Source organism: Mustela nigripes, chromosome 13 (assembly GCF_022355385.1).
Source record: "Mustela nigripes isolate SB6536 chromosome 13, MUSNIG.SB6536, whole genome shotgun sequence".
Classification (NCBI taxonomy): Eukaryota; Metazoa; Chordata; class Mammalia; order Carnivora; family Mustelidae; genus Mustela; species Mustela nigripes.
This window is the reverse complement of record NC_081569.1, coordinates 65,929,811-65,942,883: the sequence shown is the minus strand read 5'-3', so window position 1 is coordinate 65,942,883 and position 13,073 is coordinate 65,929,811. Positions and strand designations below refer to the sequence as shown.

Sequence of the window (13,073 nt, the reverse complement as noted above, 5' to 3'; positions counted from 1 at the left end):
TTACCTGGGAGAGAAGAGGGTCATTTTCCTGTTCTGCCAGACGAGCTCCCCAAGAACGGAGCTGTCGGACTGGTTAGGGGAACGCAAACTATCTCCATAGTTTGTCTCCCACTCTGTGGCTTCTATCGTTAATGCCATGTGCCATCCTTAAACTTGGCAAAATGAGGCTGTGATGCTTTAAAATTATACGGGCTTTTCCTGAACCACTCAAAATTGAATAGGGGCTCTACTTTCCATCCTGCCTTTTGATGCTGAGAAAGAATGAACGTTCAACAGATTTCTAAACTGTTAAGGAAGCATCCATAGCTCAAGGGCGCCTGTAGAACACTCTGTAGTGACAGAAAAAAATGAAACCTTCTCCAGGCCCAAGGCTGCTCTTCTCACTCTGGCCATTGTTCAGGTGTTTTCCAGCAATTATTCTCATGATGAGCAATTCACTTCTCTGCACTCGGCCCTGAATGTACCGAGTGCTAGAAAACATGCAAAGAGCATAACTCTACCAAAGCGGGCTTGATTCCATGCAGTACAAGTCCAGAATTCAAGTCAAGTGCATATACTTGCCTTGCCTAAATTATTATGTTCTACCGCAATTTCTCGAAAGAAGAAATAGACATAGTTTCCATATTCTATGGCATGAAGAAAATGTGGCTCTGAAAGAAAAATCGAAAACAAACTGGTTCCTAAAGGATAATTCAATTAGCACAAGACCCCGGCTGCTAGCATGACTGACGGACATGGCACATCTACAAGCCGGTGAGAACTCCAATACACCAACACGCTCAAGGAGTCTGAATATGGGTGTGTTGAAGCTTCAAGGAACCCACAGTCTTTCATGTCAGCTAATGGACTGTGAAAAGCCTAGGGGAACTGAACTACAGCAGAGGTCTCTGTTTCAACAGATTTATTCATTAACCTCTTTAACTAGAGAAGAGAATTTCTTACATCGAGAATAAAAAATCTTGGTATCTAGACGCCAAAGAAAGAAATGTCTCTGCGGAGATGAACTGATCGATTCTCAGTGTTAATTCTGTAGGATGGTAGAGGGGAGTGGACAAGGAACATTATGTGTATTCAGAGGCGGGCAAACTGGCACCCAGAAATGAGGTCTTTCTTTTTTGAAGTCAACCAGGATAAACTCATAGATGAATCTATTTTCCTGACATGGCTGCTAATTTCCTCTTTCCTTGTCAACGCTCCTGCTTACAACCAAAGCAACTTGTACTTGCTCTAAATAAACAATATAAAGTCATGCACTGAGTTTCCTGATGCCTTGGCTCCTGTTCCCCCTTGGCCATCCCACTACCCTTGGCAATCCCACAACGCTGCTTTTCAAGAGTACCTTTTATCCACTTGGAATCATATTTTATTGTACGAAGGGCAGATCCATCACCCATGCTTCGGTAAATCACGGCATCGCTGGCCAGGAAGTCAGCCACTGTGGCAGAATATAGCTTCCCATCTGAAACCAGAGTTATCATTGGGGTAAAATAATCATAATTATCCTGTAGTGTGTTATCCTATGCAGTGTGTTATACCTTTTGGAGTTCTGGCACCTGTCATCCCTATATACACCAATACACGTAGACCCAGATGCTGATGGTCAACCTGGGACAGGTTGCCTCAGGGTATCCTCACCTCATTTTGCAGGTTAAGGATCTGAGTATCAAAACGTTAAGCAACTTTTCAGGGTCGTTGACCTAGTTAACAACAGGGCCAAGTGTCAGAATACTCATCGTCTGCTCACTTTAAAATCTTCTTTTTTGGAAATTTTTTCCCTAGCTCCTACACTGTAAAAACACCTCTATTAAGGGAGCTACCCCAGTTATGAGCTTTTCTCTTCCTTTCAATTCCCTTTTACCTTCAATGTCATTAATCACTTATATTCATTACACTAAAGGATCTTACCAGCAAAAAGGGCAACATTGGTTTGTCTGGCATCGAATGGGCATCTTGCCAGGCCACTAATTTCCTCCCCGTCATACTCTAAGGTATTCAACTATAAAAGAAAAATAAATAGCTGGTGTCACATCTGTTCAATGTACCTGTTTGAAGGCAATACTGCTTTATTTGTACTGAAATTCTATTTGAAGAATTTTGTCTTTATTCTTCCATAGCATTAGAGATAAATGGGTTATAGCAGAGAGGATTCAACTCTAACAGCATGACAGTGCGGGAGGAAAAAAAAAGTTGATAAAAAAAGCACACCGTATGAAATATACTCACCCTATAGTATCTACACATGGGATTGAATGCATTGGTACCACAGACAAAAACCATCTCGTCGTTTCTTGGAACAAATACTTTAATAAAGTTGTGGCATTCGTCCTAAAGAAAGTAATAATTAAGTTACTGTTAGACATCCCATACGCTGACATTGTGCGATAAAGCCTACCTAAAGGCTCACTCTGGCAGATGACTCGTCTGTTCTACTTACTTTATGTTTGCCTTTCATAGCACAGTTTTCTCGGTCCTGTTGTCTTGACCGCCATGTCAGTTTCTGTATTAATCAAGCAAAACCAAAGTTCGTATTTCAACCAAAAATTTGGGGAGGGGAGGGGGATGTTATCCAAGTTCTGAAGGAATGCAAATAAATTTCACTTGCTCACCTTGCTCGGTATTACTTCTGTTTTGGGGATTTCATTTAAGTTTACTGTATAAACTTGATCCCTGTTGGAAACAAGGCTAGTAAGTCAAATCATGTGAATGCATAGAAATGTTAAGCTGCTGCTTCTTGTTTTATTTTTTACAGATCTGCCTTTATTGTATTTTGGAGATCATTTGGATTTTCTCTGTCTCCAACAAAGTCAACAAAGAGGACTTTTTCATTAGTGAGATGCTTTTATATATCACTGTGGTTAGGGAGCAAAGAAAGCTCTTCTCTTCAGACATGGGTCAAACAGCTACTGGTATTAGCATAGGCATACTTCTAATATTTGCTTGAATAATTCCAAGTTAAAAAAGAATAAAGAAAGATTTTCCCCCCCTGCTGCTTTAGGAATAAAAAATGGTATATGATTTCTTGATAGCAGTAATAAAATAGCACCACTGAAGGCTTTAGCCCTGTATTTTGTTCCTGGTACACAACACAGACTCTTCTCAGTGAATATTTTTGGCTACTTGCAATTTTTGATCACAATCACATATTAGTTTTTCATGAACTAGACACATTAATGCAAGCACCACAAGAGAAAAGAATTTTAATCTAATAAACCAATGAGAGGAAAATTACCTGCCAGCAATATAAAGTGTGTCTCGAATTTTCAACATCAGCTGAAAGTCCAGCCTGTGCTGGGATTCATTGCCTGAAGGGCGTCCTCTAAAAACCGGATATTGCCTTGAATCTGCAAGTAAAAATGGGCTAAACCATCAGTCAGGATTATGGAGCTGAAGAATCAATATACAGCATTGATTAGCTGTATATACTAGTTGTAGAAGGGTTTTAACTAAATTCCTCTCTTATGGTCTTGAATATAAATGAATGAAAGATGGTGAATGTTAGCAAATGATCTTTTTCTTTTAACAGAAAATATATAACCTATACATGGGTTGCTTTAGGAAAGCAACCAACAGAGCTGTCCCATTTGCTCCAAACACTAAGAAAAGACTCTAGATCCATTAATATGCAAAAACAGTTTTAAGACATATAAAACTCTCTTTCTAAAAACAAATGCATTTAGAGGATCAAAACCAAAAACAGTTCCCTTCTCAAAAAAGAAGAATGTTCTTTAGATTACTTACAGTGATAATCAACAGTATTGAGGGGTTCGTCATCTTCGGGAAAGCTGACGGCCCTCAGCTGGGAAATCATCAGGAGAAGCATGTAAGCACAGGGCAGGAAGAACCTCATGGTGGGCCAAGATGAAGTTGGAGCTGTCCCTCCTCAGAAATCCCACTCAGCTACCTGGAGAGCAGAAACAATTTGGAAAGGTGTCTCTGATGTGATGCAACTTGCTCATCTGTAATCAGTTCAGTTTTCACCAAGAGCTCTCTCCAGGGCCCTGCCCCCATCAGGAGCCCTGGCAGAGGCGGCGGGGGGCGGGGGGGGTGAGGCATCTCTGAAAACACAGGCTGAAGATGGCAACGTGCCAGGCCTGATCGAAGCATCTGGTGAGCATAACGAAGTTGTAGGCACATTTGCAAGAGTTCTTGAGGTAACTGTGTATGTCATCCCAGCAAGATCACCAGAACCACAAACGGAAATGCTGGCTGCTGACTTGGCACGAAGATGGGCTAAGTTGGGATTAGAATTTTAATTAAACTCCAATCTGCTTCCCTTCCCCCAGCCTGAAATACACCCAGTACAGCTTGTCTCTGCAACCCCTCCCATAAAATGCCCAAGCTGTCTCACAAATATCCAGGGAGCTGATGGTCCCATCACCCTCATCAGATCCTTGCTAAAGGCATTGCCAAATGCCAAACTCCCAGCATTACTCAAGCCTTAGTCCTAAATTTGTAAGCAGAGCAGTTCCCTGAGCGTACTAAGATCAACATGGAAGCAAGGACATGAATGACATTGAGTCAGGGTGAAGGGAGAATGGAAAGAAATGAAATGATTTCACGATCTATCAATTAAGCGGGACAGGATTAAAGCAGCACAGCTGACACCAGACCACTGGGGAAGTCTTCTTTTTTACATAAAACCATTTGGACACAAACCAATACCCTTAACATGCCTGTCCTCTTAGCTTTATTGAACTTTAGAACCACTGGGGGCCTTAGGGACCATCTAGTCCAACCCCCTCATTTTTCAGAGGAGAAAACCATGGGACTCACTGAATTTCAGGGGGCTCTTTCGAGCACAATCAGGGCATAGACTTACATCACCTGAGTCTCTGTCTGGTCTCTTTTCATCAAATTAAATGAGGAAACGAAGTGACTTTTTTTTTTTTTCCTTCAAAAATATAGTATTACAAAAAATCTTCTTGGGCTAATGAATATATTGTCTTTATTGAAGTGATGTTTCACAGGTGTATGCATATGTTACATTTTACCAAACTATACATTTACAATGTGCAATATATTGTATGGCAGCATCTCAACAAAGCCCATGGCATTAATTGCATATTATCCATCAAAAAAATTTTTTTAAATCTTTAGCTGTTATTAATTTATTAAAAAAGAAAATTAGGGCTCTGCTGGGCCAATGAGATGGCTTTTTCAAAACTGCAAATACTCTGCTTTGCAACAGTACTACCCCATCCCGGCCACAATGATCACCTACAGCTACTCTACTGAATGGTATAGCAGTTAGCTTTATCTCCATTCTCATCTACCTAAGAATGTTAGGAGAGATCATGAGAATCACTTCAAATTCTGGGTGAGTCCAACCACTAAACTGGGTACTTACTATGCCTCTTTTGTTTTCTTCATGTCAAACATACAGAGGCACAGGCATGTAAGCTATGCAATGCTCTCAATGTTTGTCTTTCTAACTAAAGTAGAAGGCAAGTATAGGTGAGTTTTAGAATCCTTGGTTTGCAAAAGAGAACAACCTTGAAGTACATTTTTTTCTTAATGGAGGATTAATCCAGCCAAAAGTTAACATATCAAAAATGCCCTGTTTAAAGCATGGTGGAGGGCGATCTGTGGCTGTATCGTTTTGTACTTAAGTCGAAAGAGTGTGATGTTGGCAGTAGTCTGGCTTGGGCTTGGTTGGAACTCCATAATTACTAGCTGATTGGTCTAAGGAAGCTTCTTCTGTTTCTCTGCACGTTCATTTCTTTATTTATAATATGGGGATAATACCACCTTATCCACTGGGTTAAAAGGAAGTAAATGTCTGGCTCCCATAAATTCTGAGCAAAGTTAGACCTCCTCACCCATTCCCTATTGAACACCATGCACATGACCTTGACCTAAGAATCCGACCCAGAGTCTGGGAAAAAGATGTCCTAAAATATTAAATCTATTTGGCCATTTCCCCTCCACAGAGAGGTATTTTAAGTTATTTTAAAATACAAAGGGATTATTTCTAGAATAATTTTCACAACTTGAGCTTATTTATCAAACTTAGAAAAGAAGGTGAAAAAACAATTACTGTCAATCTGAAAATCCTAACACAACAACTGTAATGATTTGGTTCTAGTCTTCTTGTCACATGCACATATTTTCAAGGATGACAAGGTAACCTCTTTTAATGTATGACTTCTCCTAAAGCAGAGTCTTCCTGTCTCACTTTTCCAGCATGCTTCCATGTTTCACCATTTATTCAGATCTTGGAAAGTTGAAGTAGTATAAACACATGGAAATATTGCTGTAAGAACAACATTCTGCTATGATATCGATTCCAAAGTTCATCCTCTGGATGGAAAGTCACTGGGTGTTTCTGCTGGGTGTCAGGAGGAAAAAATCAGGAGTACCCATTGATCTTAAAGAAATTAGAAATATCTGTGGGAAAATAAGAGGCAGACAGTTCTGTGGATATTTCTCTATCATGACAGGTAACTGAATGGTTCACATCATCCAGGCAGAACCTTGATGTCCTAGACAGCAGGACAGGGAGGGGCCCTCACCAGGAAGGGTGTCTCTCACATCTGTGATTCCAGCATTGAGGGTAAGGATGAAGTCACGGCTGACTCACTGGCAAGCACCAAGTTGCTGGCTGAGCTATCATTTCCTATAACTCACTCAACTCATCTGACACTGCAGAAGGCAATTTCTCCTCATACCCTTCCCCCACCCATCTCATCCTCTAAAAATAAAACCCCACCACTAATTGCTTCCTGTCCCTGCATAAAGCTTTATTTAAAAAAAAATCACTTTCAGATTTGCCATAGAAATTATAAATGGAAGTAGTTAATGTAAAATATATATCAAAGTAAGACTGAGTCGGGAAGGGAAGGATCTAGAAATACCTGTGAGAAATGAGCCAGGGAGATTTATTTTCATCTAAACCCCTCAGACTATCTGGCTTTTACCTTATTTAAGGAAATATCTCAGAATTCCAGGACTCAGTAAAATTGTGAGACTAGTTATGCTGTTATGTAAGACTAGTTATGTTCTCCTTCAGAACAAGTGAAGAGGTAGGACAAAATGTTGGAAGAGAATATAGACCTTGGGGTTTGAAAAGTCTGCTTCAAACTTGCTTGTGCCATTTACTTCCTGGCTCTGGGGCCTTATTTAAGACTTACCCCTCTTAAAGCCTTAGTTTCCTTAAGTGTAAATTAGGAAAATTGCCATTACCACCTCCTAGGCTCTTCCGAGGATTAAATGAGACAACCTATCTAAAACATCTAACATAGAGCCTGGCCCGTAGTAAATGCCTAGTAAATTTTAGTGGCTATTATTATGACTATTATTGTTACATCTTATTGGGTAAAAATGACCCCAGAAAGGGAAAGAAATGTTTATTACTACTTTATCATGTACAACCATTCACAAAACCATTTATTAATACCATCCTAACAATGATAGCGGTATTCTTAGAGGATTAAGATACAGTTTCACAGGGGCCCCTGGGTGGCTTAGTCATTAAGTGTCTTCCTATGGCTCAGATCATGATCCCAGGGTCCTGGGATTGAGCCCCACATCAGGCTCCCTGCTTAGCGGGAAGCCTGCCTCTCCATCTCCAGCTCCCCCGTGCTTGTGTTCCCTCTCTCACTGTCTCTCTCTCTGACAAATGAATAAACAAAATCTGAAAAAAAATTTTTAAAAAAGATCCAGTGTCACAGACATAGATGCCTAAGGAGGAGGAAATCACCTTCCTTATGAGTAAGGGTATCGTAAAGATCGTGCCTAAATGAGATTTTTTTCCTTTCAGCCAGAGAAGGGGGGTAACTGCGTAAGTAAATTTTGTCATTTTTTGGGTATTATATATAGGCATCTCCCACATATATCTGATGTTAAAGTCTAAATATAATGAGAGAAGTTCTTAAAAGCAGTTCAGAGCTGCCAAGATAGCGAGGGTTTGAGTGGCAGAATCCTTGAGAGAGGGGAGGGTGCCAAGAAATGAGCTCCCCACTTGGCACTTGATTTCATATTATAGGATTTGCTAATTTTTTTAAATATTTACTTTTTTTTTTTTTTTTTTTAATTTAAGAGAAAGAGACAGAGAGTGGAGGCAGGGCCAGAGGGAGAGACTCTTCAAGCAGATTCCCTGCTGAGCACAGAACCTGATGTGGGGCTTGATCTCAAGACTCTGAGACCATGACCTGAGCTAACAAGAGTTGGACACTTAAACAACTGAGCCACCAGGTGCCCCAGGATTTGTTAATTCATAAGCTACCTAAAGATGAGAGTGTAGCTATAAAGAAAAGCCAGATTTTTAGCAGTATCGAGTTTACGGCCCACCATGAAGGAGTCCCAATAACTATCTGCAGGCTCTCTTTTGGAGCTCTGAGGGTCTATACCCTAAAGAAAGGGAGCAAACACGAGGTAGACCAAACTGCATAAAAACTCCAACTTGGTCTCCAAAAAAGTAAGTCCTGGATTGAAGAGATGTAATCTCCTCCCACTCTAGCTCCTTGAATAAAATGCCAGGTGAGTCCGAGTCCTCTCTAGAGGAAAGTCATATTATCTGGAGATGCCAGTTTTTTAATACAAAATGCTTAACAGAAATTTCTAGACGTTCCAAGAACTAAGATTAAGAGAGAAAGGAAGGCAACAGAAATAGGCCCATAGGTAAGTCAGATTTTAGAATTATGAGATATCAATTTAAAGAAATAATTATTTATTTTGTCCAAGAAAAAAAGATGACAAAATGAAGAATTTCACCAGAGAACTGGACTCTATTAATAAAGAATTAAATGGAAATTTTACAACAAAAAAAGCACAATCATTAAAGCATTGTAATAGATGTATTTAGCAATGTGTTTCTTATAGCTGAAGAGAAGATCAGTGAACCAGAAAATGGGCTAATAGAAAATACCAAACAGAAGCATGGAAAGCAAAGATGTTGGGAAAAACAGACAAGAGAGTAAGAGACACATAGGATCTTATGAAAACATCTAACATCAGAGTGCTGGTGAGTGGAGAGAGAGAGAGAGAGAGAGAGAGATGGATGGAAGCAACATTTGATAAGATAATGGTGGCGTTCTTTTTCAAAACTAGCCAAAAACCATAAGTCTCATATTCATGAAACTAGAACTTCTAAATACAAAGAAAAACATACTTAAACACATCATAATCAAGATGTTGAACACAAAGGAAAAAAATATGTTAAAAGCTAAAAGGTATTTTACCTTCAAAGAAGCAAGGATAATACTGACAGCTGACTTATGAATAGAAATGATGGAATCCAATAGACCATAGAATGACATTTTTAAAGTGCTGAAAAAAAGTAAATTCTTAGGCAAGAGTTCTATTACCAGTGAAAATATTCTTCAAAAATGAAGGCAAATCATTATCTTTTAGACAGATAAAAGCCAAGAGATTTGTTGTCAGCAAATCAGACTAAAAGAAATACTGAAAGGGAGTTCTTTAAGCAGGATAATGTATAGGGTTTGTTAATGGAAGTTCTTTTAATAGTTATAGACTAGTGGCCAAATGCAAAATTAATGAATCCCAGATAAATAAATTGGTATAGACCCTTTTTCTCCTTGAAAATTATATTAGTGCAAAGGAAATGAGAATTCAGAAGTTGAGTAGGCCTCCTTTATCCCCAGTACAAAGAACCCAGAAAGATAGCATGCTGATTTTAAAGCTCTGGCTATCTTCTGGGGATGCCACTTCTGGAAGAGGAGCTGTTCAGACTCTCCTACGGCATATACCTCAGGATCTGAAAGTGGCATTGGTTTCTCCCATTTTCCTAATTATTCCTCCAGATCTTGGAACTTCATGCTCTTCAAAATAAATCTTCCTATTTGAGGTCCTACCTCTCCTCCTCCTTTTTAGCTGATAATGTCCTAGTCACTTTCTCTAAGAAAGACTTTTTTTTTTTTAAGTTTTATTTATTTATTTGACAGAGAGAGATCACAAGTAGGCAGAGAGGCAGGCAGAGAAAGAAGGGGAAGCAGGCTCCCCGCTGAACAGAGAGCCGGATGTGGGGCTCGATCTCAATACCCTGGGATCATGACCTGAGCCGAAGGCAGAGGCTTTAACCCACTGAGCCACCGAGGCGCCCCAACTTTTCAAAGACTTCAGCAAACTCAGTCTTTGGTTCCATTCTGGCACTTGTCATCAGCTTTAGCTTCTTCACCTCAAAACTCATAAAGTCAAGGACTGCATGCTTTGACCTCAATCTCTTGTCCTTCCAGTTTTCTTTTTTCTTTTTTTTTTTAAGATTTTATTTATTTATTTGACAGAGAGAAATCACAAGTAGATGGAGAGGCAGGCAGAGAGAGAGAGAGAGAGAGAGAGGGAAGCAGGCTCCCTGCCGAGCAGAGAGCCCGATGCGGGACTCGATCCCAGGACCCTGAGATCATGACCTGAGCCGAAGGCAGCGGCTCAACCCACTGAGCCACCCAGGCGCCCCTCCTTCCAGTTTTCTTGTCTGACAATTTATACCATAACTGCTCCTTCTCATCAGGGCCATCAGTCTCCTAACTGATCTCATTTCTTCTAATTCATTAGGCTTCCTCAATCTTAACATATCACTTTATCCATCTTAGATGTAACATTCAAGAGTCAATCATTGCAATAATACATTAGCCTATATTTGAGACTCCTTCATCCTTTATATCCTTATCAGCCTTTCTTGTTAAGTTCTTGGATGGACTCAACACTTCACCTTCTATACCTGTCCCAGAGCAGTTGAGCCCCAGTGAAGACACCCACACTCTGGGACAATGTGGTAGTAACATCACAGAATTCTTGGGCACTGACTACAGGTAGCACTATAATTTGTGGGGATACTGTTTTTCTACCAGGTTTGCCCACTCCCCAAATGAGTAAGTTTAAATTTTCTTATGCTCTTCAAAGCCCTCAGCTGAGCCTTCTCCTTACTCCACTACATTCTTCCCTGCTGCCTCATAGGTACTTCACTCAGAAAGTAAAAGTCATGAGATAGGAACTTCCTCAATTCCTGCCTCCCCTTCCCATTACCAGTCAGACCCATTGCCTCTTCATCTAGTGTTTCCTCCTTCTGTCCTGTTTTAAGAGAAGTTTTCACCCCCCAAGTCTTCTCCATGTGCTCTGAACCCAACCCTTTCTCTCTTTCCTGGAAGAGAAAAACATGGAATATTGTTTTTTTCTCTCTAGTATAGTCTCTTAATTTTTTATTATTAAATACTATCCATTAGCACTTAACTTGTCTAGGCTTCTCTTCTCATCTCAAAAAAAAAAAAAAAAAAAAAAAAGAGAGAGAGAGAGAGAGAAAGAGAGAAAGAAATAGAAAAAAGAAAAAGCTCCTGTGACCCCAGATCCTTCTCTAGCTACCACCTACCTCTTTCCTTCCATTCACAGATACTTAAAGTTCTATATTCTCACTGCTGTCATTTCTTCACCTCCCACTCATTCTTCTACTTCCTCTGTTCTAGCTTCTCTCTTAATAACACCTTTCAGTAAAGACATGATGACCCGTAGGTAGCTAAATGCAATGGATGCTTCCAGCCCTCATATAATTACCCAGTACCTTTAGACATAGTTGACTGTTCACAGCTTTTTAAAACACCATCATTCCCTGCCTTCCTTTATATGGCATTCTTTTGACCCTTACCTATTCTGCCTGCCCCTTGTTTGTCTCTCAATCATGTCTAAATGCAAAAAGCATTATCTTTCAGAATACAAAGCTTATCATATAATCTCACAATCGTCCAGTAACTTTCTATTACTCTTTGGAGTAAGCCATGATCTTTGCAATGGGGCCATTAAGACTTCCCGTGTGCTGAGTCCTGTCTCTGTCTCCACTTTTATTTGAGATTGTCTCCTTCTTTACTTGTGCTTCTACCACCCTGGCCCCATGTCTGGCCATGGACTGTGTCATTCCATCTACTTGCAAGTGCCTTGGGATAAACATGTCTCACAGTTGTCTATACTTGAGACAACTGCAAATGAACAGCAAATGAAGGGCAAAACAAAACTAATCATGGGGACTTGAATCACCACAAGCTCTACTGAATCTCTCAGGGCAAGATTAGCCTTTCAGAATCCTGTCTAATCTAGATTTATTTAATACTGTTAATTAAATAAACAACTATAACAAAAGGCAACAGACCCAGGGAACTCTAGGTTCTACTCCCAAATAGCATTCTTTTAGTTGAGTATGCTGTGAACTAAAGGAAAGAATGGGGTGGAACCAGAGCTGTACTGTAAGGGGCACCATTCATTCTATAGTCTATGAACTTCCAGGGGACACTATTCACGATGTAGTCCATGAGAAAGAGTGAATGATGGCTCCTGGATTTACAGGAATTATAGGTCTGCTGCCTAACAGCCCCACAGGACAGAATGGAAGGGGAGCAGCGGGTTTAGGTAGGTTGAAAAAGAGCAGAGAGAAGCGAGTTAATTGTTATTCTTTGGAACCTACCAAGACTCAGAAGGTTGTAATTGAAGGTCAATTACAAAAGGTTCATGTTTATATAACATTTATATGTCTGGCTTCTAGGCAGTATGTTCTGTGTAGGGCTGTAGATTTTAAATAACTGCTCGACATTAGTATTTAATCAGAATGATATGACAACCAGGCTGACATCACAGCCTTTTAAATATAAGATGAGAGGAAGAACAGATTAACCACTAGTAGTTCCAGAAGATCTTTAAGCAGAGTTGAGGTGGGTATTCTGGGTCCTTCTGAGGAGCTGGTAGCTCCCTGCATCCAGGCTCACCAAGTCACTCCTGACCAATGGGATCTCTTGGAAGAGCACCAACTGTCTTATTTATGGAATCTCTAGTGCTACCCTACCCATGCCCACTTAATCCTCTCCTTCACATGTGCTTGTATGAACAAACATATCCTTTCCTAATTCTGGGCCAGGAAGAGGTGGCTGAAAGGCCCTTGAATCTGAGACCCTTCTGCCTTCTGGGAACTTGGGTAGGAAGGCAGAGGAAAAGGCTTTGAGCATTGTCATGTTAATGACACTTGATAATCAACCACCTAAAACACTGCCCAGTGGCTTGTCAAGGAAATGATGAATCAGCTCTCTGACTCACCCTCCACACAGCTGAGTTACTGCTGACACATCAGAATCTGGAAGGAT

General features: G+C 40.3%; 1 protein-coding gene across 10 annotated transcripts in view; it reads right to left on the bottom strand.

Annotated features, from left to right (window-relative positions):
* Window positions 1-13,073, bottom strand: part of SEMA6D (semaphorin 6D) — a 55,267-nt gene that overhangs the window by 10,587 nt on the left and 31,607 nt on the right. For all 10 annotated transcript variants that reach the window (XM_059372754.1, XM_059372753.1, XM_059372755.1 and 7 more), the window contains exons 2-9: window positions 3,739-3,901; window positions 3,230-3,341; window positions 2,607-2,667; window positions 2,435-2,497; window positions 2,224-2,325; window positions 1,906-1,996; window positions 1,340-1,459; window positions 562-650 (exon numbers count right to left, since the gene is read on the bottom strand). In XM_059372754.1, the coding sequence (XP_059228737.1) occupies window positions 562-650; window positions 1,340-1,459; window positions 1,906-1,996; window positions 2,224-2,325; window positions 2,435-2,497; window positions 2,607-2,667; window positions 3,230-3,341; window positions 3,739-3,847 (747 nt within the window). In that variant the 5' untranslated portion in view covers window positions 3,848-3,901. The remainder of the gene's footprint in view (window positions 1-561; window positions 651-1,339; window positions 1,460-1,905; window positions 1,997-2,223; window positions 2,326-2,434; window positions 2,498-2,606; window positions 2,668-3,229; window positions 3,342-3,738; window positions 3,902-13,073) is intronic.